The sequence below is a fragment of the Mesocricetus auratus genome, unplaced genomic scaffold (genome assembly GCF_017639785.1).
Source record: "Mesocricetus auratus isolate SY011 unplaced genomic scaffold, BCM_Maur_2.0 Super-Scaffold_100676, whole genome shotgun sequence".
Lineage (NCBI taxonomy): Eukaryota > Metazoa > Chordata > Mammalia > Rodentia > Cricetidae > Mesocricetus > Mesocricetus auratus.
In genome coordinates, this window is record NW_024429266.1 from 179,396,675 (window position 1) to 179,407,778 (window position 11,104).

Consider the following 11,104-nt stretch of genomic DNA (forward strand, 5'->3'; position numbering starts at 1 on the left):
TTCAAGGACAGACAGAAGCACAGAACCACACAGGGACAACAGGCCCCCCCAAAAAAGGGATGGGTCCTTAAATGTTTGTCAACCAGATCTGAATAAAAGAAATGCATATAAAACCACTCAAGATGGCACCCCTTGCCACTGAATTCAGCAGCATACACAGGATCTTAGCAAAAATGTGTGTGCTGTAAGAAGAAACTGATAAATTTGTGTGTGGTCTGTGCTTGGTAACCAACCACACTGCTGGAAAGGATGCTGGTATGGCATGCCGTGGCTTAGGTCACACTGTGTTAGCATCATTAGGAGACTGTAGTTGGATGTTTTTTCTGTATCACCCAGTCCCCCTGGACCAGTTTCTCTCCCTTCCACCAGTCCCTGTAGCCGCTTATGAAATAACGCTCTGAGGCTTAATATTAAAGTATAATTGTTTGGCTAGTGGCTCAGACCTATTACTGGCTAGCTCTCTCTTATAAATTAATCCATTTCTAGTAATCTATGTATTGCCATGAGGCTGTGGCTTGCCAGTAATGCTCCTGCATGTTACTCTTTTGGCAACTACACGGTGTCTCCCTGACTCCACCTTATTTTTTTCCATAACTCTGTTTGGATTTCCTACTGAGCTATATTCTGCTTGGTCATTGGTCAAATCAGCTTTATTTATCAACTAATAAAAGCAACACATATTCTCAACATGCAGAAGAACATCCCATATCAGAAGCCAACATTTCTAGCAAAAGAAAAAGAGGCACAAGCCTCAAAAGTCAAAGATGCTTAAGTATAAAAGGTGAATACGAGGATCTGGAGAGGCGAATCAGTGGTCAAGAGTACTTCCTATGCTTGCAGAGGACCAGAGTTCGGTTTCCAGTACCCACATCAGGCATCTCACAATTATAATCTCTCAAATATAATTCCAGCTACAGGAGATTGGATGCCATCTTCTGGCCTCTGTGGGTATACACATAAATAAAAATATTTTTTTAAAAAAAGTGAATCTGAATTGTAAACGGTCACCAGCGTTCTCTTACAGTGATAAGAAGGAAGCCCCTGCCCTGCCCTGCCCCACTTTGCCCTGCCCCGCCCCTCCCTGCCCAAGAGCACAGCCTCTGGAGCACCCAGCTGTCGCAGGGACTGGCAGTGCTGGTCCTCATTAAAATGAATCTGGGGACATCCTGGACTACAGGACAGGGGCAGGAAATGAACCAGGTGAACCAGGAGCATCCTGACCCACCAGGGAGAAGCTAGCAAGACTAATGAGACTCAGAGGCCCCTGCAAATGGCTACAATGGGCTACACTCCAAATCCTGCATCCATGAAGAGACTGTGGAAGACAAAACCCATTTATTGGTCACCTTTGGAGGTGTGAGACAAACACTAATTTAAATAAGCAAAAAGCATCGATTACTTACCTTGCCTCTTCTGTGCAAATTGTTCCTAAGGATACAGTTTTTCTATATACAACTATTTCCAGTAAAATCAAAATAAGGAAAAATTGGAGGGGTGTGCAGTGAGTATCCCCCAGTCAACAGTATGCACTTGCCCATCAGGACTGAATCACTTATGTATTAGTTTCATAGCATTGTGATAAAATAAATACCAAAGGTGCAGGGCAGTGGTGGTGCACACCTTTAATCCCAGCACTCAGGAGGCAGGGGCAGGCAGATCTCTGTGAGTTTGAGACCAACCTGGTCTACAAAGTGAGTTCCAGGACAGGCTCCAACACTACAGAGAAATCTGGTCTCAAAAAAACAAAATAATAATAGTAATAATTTAAAATAAATAAATAGACAAATAAATACCAGAGGCAACTATCTTAGGAACGCATTCCTTTGGCTTCCAAGTCAGTCATGTGTCAGCCTGACCTATAGTTGAAGGCCCTATGTTTCAGGAAATATACATCACAGTATAGTACAATGCTTATGTGGATGGAGGGCACCAGGGTCCCAGTGTCCCCTTCAAGGGCATCACTATTCCTCACTTCTCTTAAAGGTACTACAGCCTACTGATAGGATCATCCAGGGAACCAGGCCTTCTGTAACTGGGACTTTGAAAGGCATTCACCCAAATTATAGAAAGTAAAAACTCATAGCTAGATACGTCAGGCCAAGAGGTCTAAGAGGTAATTTACAAGAAATACAAGGGACAAAAAAGAAGTGTGCCAAACAATACTTTAGCAATTGACCTCACCCAAGCTGGTGGTCTACAAGGAGAAGGGAAGCTGAGATAGGAGACCCAGAGCCAGGTTTAAAAGGCTAGTAACTGCCACGGGCATGGAGTTTCCTCCAGGGGTGACTATAAACGGCCTAAAGTCACAGTGGCAACGGCTGTGCCAGTTGACGGGTGCACTAAAAGAAATACACTTTAGATGGGGAAATTATATGGTTTGTGAGTTGTAGCTCAAAACAGGGAAGAGGGAGACCAGCTTACTAAGCTGCTGTACTGAACAGACCACAGTAACAGTCTGATTCACCCAAGTTAAACTCATGAGACACTGGCCTATCTGGTGACATTGGGCATCATGGATCTTTTGGAAAGGTGTGACAGTGGCACTGGGGGTGTTTTTCTGTTTTAGTCCCTTATGCCCTGATATAAATTAAAATATTTACTGATTAAATACCTAGGGTTTGCCAGGCGGTGGTGGCGCACGCATTTAATCCCAGCACTCGGGAGGCAGAGGCAGGCGGATCTCTGTGAGTTCGAGGCCAGGCTGGACCGACAGCCTCCAAAAACAATACAGAGAAACCCTGTCTCGTAAAACCAAAAAAAAATAAAAAAAATACCTAGGGTTTGCTTGAGAATATCCAGTTGCTGTGGTGTCTTAGAAAGCCTGGGTTGGTGTCTGCAAAGTTAGGCTATGGGAGTGGTCAGTAGACTCCAGAAGCAAACTGAACCAGTGCTTTTTAGAGATGCTGACCCCAGGGTCTGACTCAGTGCAGCTAACCCAGGGTGTTGTTACCTATGACTTTTAAACCCTAATTGACACAGACACCCAGCTGCAGGAACCCCATCTCTCTAGGCCTCTCTCTTCAGGGTCTCTCCAGACATCTAACAAACTGAGTTACCTAGACCTGGTGCTGTCCCTGGATACTGCCAGTGTAGACCATCCGGTAGCCTCCAGGCCCGGGCAATGCTTTCCATACTGCCTTGTGCCTTCATGGAGCCCACAGATCCAGGTAGGAGAAGAGACAATTTACATATTGTCATTGCTTTGCCTTGCAGAGCATCAGAGCCTGGCGTGGATATGGCCTTTTTGGGGACCCGGGCTGGTCTCCTAAGACAAAGCTTGTTTGTGGGCTCTGAGAAAGTCTCTGACAGGTAAGTCCTGGGAATCCTGGGGCCTCTGGAAGTGAGGAACATGGCACAAGTCGTGGGTCCCTTAAGGCATGTAGAGCAAAGACAGTTTCAGTATGCTGTGCCCTGTGAATCCATGCAGGACAGGGGACTGAGTTTCAAAGACCAGAACACTAAAAGGAGCAATGGCTTAGTGTGTCCTGGATACCTACAGGGCCTATGAGTCGGGAAGGGTGGGTCAGACATTTTACTTACAGCTATTGCAAAGGGAAGCAGGGATTGTGTCTTTTCTTGGGTCTAGCCTGGGCAATAGTTATGTGTTCTAGTCATCCATCCTCCTCTGTGGGTTCTTTCCCCACCCTGGAGTCCTCCCTGCACACAGATAAGAGTGAGGTCAGATTTGCTATTGCACAGTCCCCAAATTATAGACCCACCGCAGCTAATGGCTCCTGAGGCTTGGGATTTGCTCCCCACCATTGCAGGTCATGGAAGGCAGAGGCTCCATCCAGGTGAGCCGTTCTCAGCTACTGGGTGTTTTGCACATGACAAAGTCCAGAGACGATTTGGGGTACCACACTGGAAAAGGTGGAGAGGTGACTACCATGGTGGGGAGGCAGAGGGCTGCTGGACAGCCCCTGAAGCAATCATCCAGACCCACAAATCCTACTCCAAGAAAAGTGCAGATTGTGGGGGAACCCTGCTAGGGGGGCTACATACTGCTCTGTCCTCCACTGGGAGGCGGGAGCCCAGACGAGGGCAGGGTGATCCCACCTGCTGTCCTAAAATTCAGAAGGTTCAGGGAAGCAAAGCCTCAGATACCTGGAGAACACTGACAGCTGAGCTGAGGGGTGACTTCATATACCCATCTTTCCTCCCACTCACTCACGGCCCCCCTCACTAAGTCCCAGCACAATTAGACACGGAGCATGTCTGTGCCTCTCTCAGTAAAGAGCACACACATGCTAAGCAAGGTTGGAGGCTTTCTAGGAGACAAATTTGCTGATAGCCCCCCTCCATTTCCCTTCCCTAATCCCCAGAGAGGTGGGGAGAGGAAAATGGCCCCATCCTAAAAGGGCTTCTAAGGATGGGAAGGCACAGCAACACAAATGGGCCTTCCTTGAGTGATCAAAGACTCCAGGAAGCTGGGAAGACAGCTGCCTAAAGGCCTCAGGTGCACTGTGTATGCCAGAGAACTCCCTTTGCCTGGACCATGATGCAATGGGCAATCGGGACCGTGAAACAGCAAATCTGCTTCCAGAGTAGGCAAGGCACTCAGTGGAACGTCAGTCCTCCACCTGTGAATTACCCACAGGTGCCATTTATTCCTGCACCCCGCCCAGCTTCGCCCACTGCCTAGCCAGCTTCTGGACCAGCCCCTCTGTAGGCTTTGTGTGTGTTCAGGGAAAGCAAACCCACAATTAGCAAGGAAGACCTGCTCCAAGAGGAGACTAATGTTGCACACAAAGCCTTCAAAGTAACTGTAGGGCAATCCGTGCCTCTTTGCTGCAGTGATAGAACCAACTGTGTGATTTCCTCACTTGGATCTGCCAGTGGGCCAGAGCAAAGGAAATCGCCCCCAGCCAAGGCAAGTGTGCTTTGTTGGAAACACATCTGTATCTCCCCGCGCTGCCGGCCTCCCGTTCCACCAGCCGTTGTAGTGTTTGTTTTGCTTCTGGAAGAGGCAGGAGCTCCTACAGCATACTTAGAGCTGATGGCACTTTTCAGGCCTTTTTGTTGGGAGATCCTGAGATGGGTCTTGCCATGTAGCCAACATAACTGAAAACTGCGGGCATCCTCCCCAGCCCACAGAGCTCTGGGACAGTGTGGCTGTGTTTCCTACCTGCAACTCAGCCAGAGCAGAGGGGAGTCTTGGTCTTGGTCCAGCCGAGATGATCACAGATGGCACAGGGAAAAGGAACAAATGTCTTCCCGGGTTTGAGGAGACACCTGTCCTCTTCTCCCAGGAAGTTCCTGACACCTGAAGATGAAGCCAGCATTTTTACCATGGACCACTTCCCGCTGTGGTATCGTCAGGCCTCTGAGCAGCCCCCGGGCAGCTTTGTCTTCGATCTCCGCTGGGAGGAGGGGCCAGGTAACCTTCACCTCTGTGCTCTTCCCAGGCGTAGGAAATGGGAGCCTGCTGAAGCGAAGAGAGGAAGACCCCTCCCCCTCCCAGGGCTCCTTCCCTTCCTTTCCCCCTGACGCTGCGGCAGCTTAGGACACGCCAGGCGTTGCACACAGAATGTAGGACTGCATGTTCTCATTCCCATCCAGCACTCAGGCTCCAGCATGGAGCAAAGGAAAGAGATCTGACCCGAAAACTAAACAAGCTGCCTCCTGGCCCACATTCCCAGTGCGAGGTCAGCAGGGCTGGTCCTGATCGCCAAGAGGCTTCCATGTCTGAAAACACAAGCGAGTTTAAAGCTTCCATAGCTGCCCAGATGAAAGTCGCAGACTCTGCCTCAGAGGTCTTAGCCATGAGGCTCTCCCCATCTCCACACCTCAGGTTATCCCCAATGCAACTCCCAGGGCATGGGAGAGACAGACAGGGCCAGCCAGCAGACCCCACAGACCCAGGCAACTAGACAGGGAGGAGAGGTGACACCAAGCTGACTCCCACTCCCAGCCCTGGTCACTTTGGAGGACGGTAGGAAAGAACACCGGACATCACTGAGTGTGAGGGAAATCAGACCTCTGAGAACCCAGGAGGCCTAAGGCTCAGTGCAGCCTCACTCTCTTAGTTACCTTTGAGGAAATGGTGGCCCCAAGAGGCTGAGGCGCTTGTCCATGGTCCAGGAGTCTAAGAAGTAGCAAGTGTCCAATCCAGAGGGGCTGGGACTGGGACAGTACCCACCAGTGGACTTAGGTGAATGGGATGGACAAGGGGGCACCAGCATCTCAGAGATGACAGCTCTCTCTCTCTCTCTCTCTCTCTCTCTCTCTCTCTCTCTCTCTCTCTCTCTCTCTCTGTGTGTGTGTGTGTGTGTGTATGTTTTAATTGAGGAGGAAGTAGATCACTACTGTGCATGTGTGTACACATGCACACATAGGGACTAGGGACACCCCCCAGGGAGAGCTGTCCTGGGGCTGTCAGCTTCAGGAACCCAGACTTTCCAGGGTTCCCCCTCTAGGCTGAAGACAGCAAGGGTGAATTCTTCTCCAACCCCAAAGCGCCGTCGGTATCCACTGAGCCTGTCACTCCATCCTGTGTCATTCTCTCCACCCACATGCCAGTGTCTAGTGTGCCTTACAAACATTTCCCCTGCTCAACCCCATGAGATAAGTGTTGTTGATACTATCTCCTGGGGAGAATCGAAGACTCAGAGACATTCTGTGACTTGTTCAAGTTACTCCGCACAGGAGCAGTTTCTACAGCTAGCTAGAGCCAGCAAGCTACAGCCAGGTCTGCCTCACAAAAGTCCAGGTTCTTTTGACACCCTAGAGAGAGGGCAGGAGGCAGAGAGAAAAGAAGTGCTTTCATTCCTAGGACCCACAAAGGATGCTCTTAAGGCCACGCTGAAAATCTTCCCATGTTGTGCACCTGAGGCAGGGAGGTGGCTTCTCCCTTCATGTGAAGGGTTCCCCTCAGGAAAGACACCCATGGACCCCATAGAAGTTCCCTGGTGAAACCCTGGGCCCCACCCAGCCAGGGTGACAGGCTCCCTCCTGCCTGCACTGTCACCAGGACTGCCTGCTGGCTGCTCGGGGAAGCTTTATGTGTCCACAAGGTAGGAGGGCAGGTGGGTGGGGGAACTCAGCTGCCAGGAGAAGGGAGAGAAGCTGGCAACCCAAAAGGGACTGCTGAGGAGGGAGGCAGGAGCGCGCTCCCTTCCTACGCCCTGCACACTTGCTCAGCCCAAGCACGCGCTTAAAGCCACGTGGACACTTCTGGGCTCCCAGCCTCCCCAAGAGAAAGAAAGCCATTTCACTTCAATAGGCGTGGGGGTGCTGGGACAGCAGGCGCAGAGTGGGCAGCCTCCTGGCTGGTCTGGGGTCTGGGTAGACCGAGTGCTGCCCCCCTTGAGTTGTCCCTGTAGCTTGTACCTGTGCCACCTGTCAGCACACTGCAATCCGCCAGCACCAAGGGCCTGGGCCCAGGACTCCACATTCGTCTCTCCTCTTCCTGAGCTCGTTCACACAGGTTCTGGGCCATTGCCACTAACACTGCCATTTCCAAGGTCTTCAGAGATTAACTGACTGTTTCCCACAAGCCTGTGCTAGCTGGAAGGCAGGCCACAGAGCCAAGGCTACAGCGCCAAGGATTCCTGCAGGGGCCCCCACGTTCGTGTCTTATAGATGTTTCAAAAAAAAAAAAAAAAAGAAGGGGTCTGGTTCTGTTTCTACTCTGATTCCTTTGGCTTTGCCATGGTAAACTTGAGTCAAGGACAGCTCAAGTGTCATAGGTTCCCAGAGTCCAGGTGTGGTTAGATTCTTGAGACATGTTGAAGATAGCAAGGTATTGGGACAACTATAACAACCCAGCATGTGTGTGACCATGCTTGGTCCCATTACAGAGACTCTACTGCTCAGCAATCTCCATGAGGCTCTGAGAACTGGTTATCATAGGCAGTGTTCACTGCTAGGACATTTGACAGACAACACAGAACATGATCTTGGGCTATGTGATAGAGTCTGACCTACAGACTATAAGAGGCCTTTGGAAAGATGGCCCAAGGACATGGATGGACAGAGGTCAGAGGTCACACAGCAGCCAGTCAGAAAGCTGCTCTCATGTAGCGCAGAAACCACCCTCTGAATCTTGCTCCCAGGATGGCCTGGTTCTCCTAAAAGAAGTGAGAGGGCATCTCAGGCCTCCAGGAACCTGGCCAAAAGTTCTAGAAGGGCAGCAATGAAACAAGGAGTCATTGTGGTGTTGAGTTGGGTACCACCAACTAGGATCCATGAAACCTCATAGATGTGTCAGATAGCATCCTGGCTGCTGAGGGGGGCATCCACCACATCTGGATCCTCAGCAGGACCATCACTGTCACCTCTCAGTGACTCATAAAGGCAAGGCAGGGTCACCCACCACTCAGCCTGGGATGCTTACAGGCCCCAATGTGAGGTGCGTGTTTGGCTCCTGTATAGGTAGATTTTATTGTCAACTTGACAGCATATAGTCAGCTTGCAAGAAGACAGGGAATCCCAACTCAAGAATTGCCTTGATCAGATTGGGCTGTGGCACAGTCTTGATAGTTAATTGTAGAAGGGCCTAGACCACTGTGGATGGTGCCATCCTCAGGCAGGTAGGCCTGAGTTGTGTGATAACGCAGGCTGAGCACGAGCCAGGGGGAGAGAAAGCCAACAGTCTGCATTCCTCTATTAATTCCTGCTTCCTGCCCCTGCCTTGATTGCCTGCCGGGACTTCCCTCAGTAATGGGGAGTGACCTAGAAGTGGAAGATAAAATAAACCCTTTCCTCCCCAGGTCGATTTTGGTTGTGGTGCTTATCACAGCAACAGAAAAACAAACTAGGATAAGACAATGAACGGGAAGACAGGCTGTGGCAGGGTCCCGTCACAGCTGCAAGAGGGCTACACAGGACCAGCAAGCAGACGGGTTTGCTGCTGGAGATGAGGCAGAGTCAGTATGGCAGAGGGTAAAGGCTGATCCTGCGAGTTCTGATTTGCTCAGATGTGGGGACAGCAAGGGACCTCTATGACACTGTTGAAAGATAGGTGGTGGACAGCAACAAGGCCCTTCCCCCACCTCGCCTATTTCAGGGACAGCTTATCCTACTTGTCTCCTATTCCAAGAAAGAGATAGTCTCCCCTCAGCCCCCCTCTACGGGCACCAGGAATAACAGTAATTCTCACTTTCAGATAGCCCAGGGAAGCCAGTGGCGGTAAGGGCCAGCACTGCGGTGACCGTGACAGTGGATGGGAAGGCAGCCACGGCAGCAGGTAGGCACCGCCCTGAACCACTGTGCTGGGAGCTACAAGGCAGTGTCAGGGCGGGGGCTGGGGGGGCGGGGCTGGCTCAGCCAGAGCACCTGTCTAGTTGGCCTGAGGCCACTTCTGTCCCCGGCACCACACACACAGGAAGAAAGAATAAGATGCCCTGGATATAGGGATTCTAAATTTTCCCAGGAGAAATTCCGGGGAAAGGAAGTGGATGCTTCTGTCATTTTGTTTATAAAACCAAAAAGATTCACAGAGCAAAATGAAGCTCGGAGAGGTTAAGAGACCTGTTCAAGGTCACACAGGACAGGGACAATCCAGACCTTCATCCTATCCCTGGGACACTGCTTTCCTAAGGTATCACCTTGAACTCTAGACCTGGGCTCATGACTTAGCACTTTCTACCTGGAATTCAGGGTGCCCACGGGAGGCCTTATTACAGACAAAGAAACTGAGGCATGGCGAAGTTATTTATCCAAAATCCCACAGCTAGTAAGAAAGACAGAATCTGGGCTCGGAACACCTCTTTGGGAACCAGGGTCTCTCACTCCCTTGCTGACCTGACTCTGCAGTTTCTTGGTGACTAGGACAGTCCTTGGCATCTGTGCCTTGCTTTTTGATCCCCTGTCATCATGCCCTCCACATCTCTCAAGAGGCTGTGCAACCCATGGTCTCTCATCCTGGTGGAGCTGGGGTACCAGGCACTTGTCTCCCACCCCAGGAGCCTAGCCGGATGGGAGGCTAGTGGCAGGCAGGACCCTGGTATCGTCCCAAGGCTGTGAGTGTCTGGGGGAGGAGCAGGAGGGGCAGGCCTGAGTTTCCTTAAGCAGCCCATGCTACCCAGAGTCAGGGTTCCTGTGTATTCCCTTCTGGGCTGAGACAGGGGAAGGTGGCTCGGTGACATGTCCACCCCAGTATCCCTGGCAGTCTGTAAGATGCCTCCGACCCTGTGAAAAGGATGTATTACAACCTAGAAGCTCATCACCATGGCACAATTCTTCCAGAGCCCATGGCATGCTGATCCTGGACAGATGTCAAGTCACCTTATCTCCCTAAAACCCTCCTGTGGTTTAGTCCCAGCAGATCCATGGCTACCTTGTTCTGCCTGGAGGTGACCTTCTTGGCCCCTCTGCCTTGAAGACCTCGGAAAGGAGAGAAGGAATATGAGGCCAGGCTGCTGGCTGTGCTTCTCCACACTCTCCAATTATCTGATTTAATTTTTAACTCAGAGCTGAGGTAGAGCCAGGAGGGGTTGCCATAGAAACCGTGTCCCAGTGCCTTGAGTTGAACTCCTTCAGACAGTCCCTGTGACGCTCAGGGTGCACGGCTGTGACAGAAAAAGCATGAGGCGTTAGAGACCTGACACTGTGAGTTCACCTGCATCTCATTCTGTATTTCCCTTTGCCTGGTCCCTGGCACAACCTCCCTGATGCTCCAGCTGGGACCTTCAGTTCAAGAAGGGGTAGGTGGCATGTCTGCTGTCCCTGGAAGCTGGGGCCTTGGGTGCTCTCCAAAACAGGCTGGCGTGCTGCATGGTGTGTCAGCACGGACTGTGTCTGAGACCTGTCCTGCTGTCTGGAGACGCTTGGGTCACCTTAAGGGTTTGCATAGGTAGGGCGGCTGCCCTCTGTGCATCTCCCTCTATGAATTTGGCTTTGGCAGCAATGTGTGCTGTGCTGTGCTGTGTTGCTCCTGCAGGGGGCTCAGAGGAGACCAGGTCTGGCTCTGCTATAGAGGGACTAGAGGAGGGTGACCTGGCTCTGACCACACCTAGGAAGGAAGTCTCTCTGGCTGCAAGGTTTTGTGTATCCTGGGGGTTCACGTCTTGCTGAGGTCTGTTCCTGACTTGGTCGGCTGTCAGTGCACAAAAGCTCCCCGGGTAAAGATTCCATGTGAGTCTCTAAAAAACCACTGATCTAG

The 11,104-nt window shown here is 51.1% G+C and overlaps 1 protein-coding gene across 2 annotated transcripts in view; it reads left to right on the forward strand.

Moving 5' to 3' along the window:
• The window catches only part of Cacna2d4 (calcium voltage-gated channel auxiliary subunit alpha2delta 4), a 100,521-nt gene that overhangs the window by 52,759 nt on the left and 36,658 nt on the right, over nt 1–11,104 (forward strand). For both annotated transcript variants that reach the window (XM_005066068.4, XM_021224764.2), the window contains 3 exons: nt 3,214–3,309; nt 5,250–5,377; nt 9,107–9,187. In XM_005066068.4, coding sequence (XP_005066125.2) covers nt 3,214–3,309; nt 5,250–5,377; nt 9,107–9,187 — 305 coding nt within the window. The remainder of the gene's footprint in view (nt 1–3,213; nt 3,310–5,249; nt 5,378–9,106; nt 9,188–11,104) is intronic.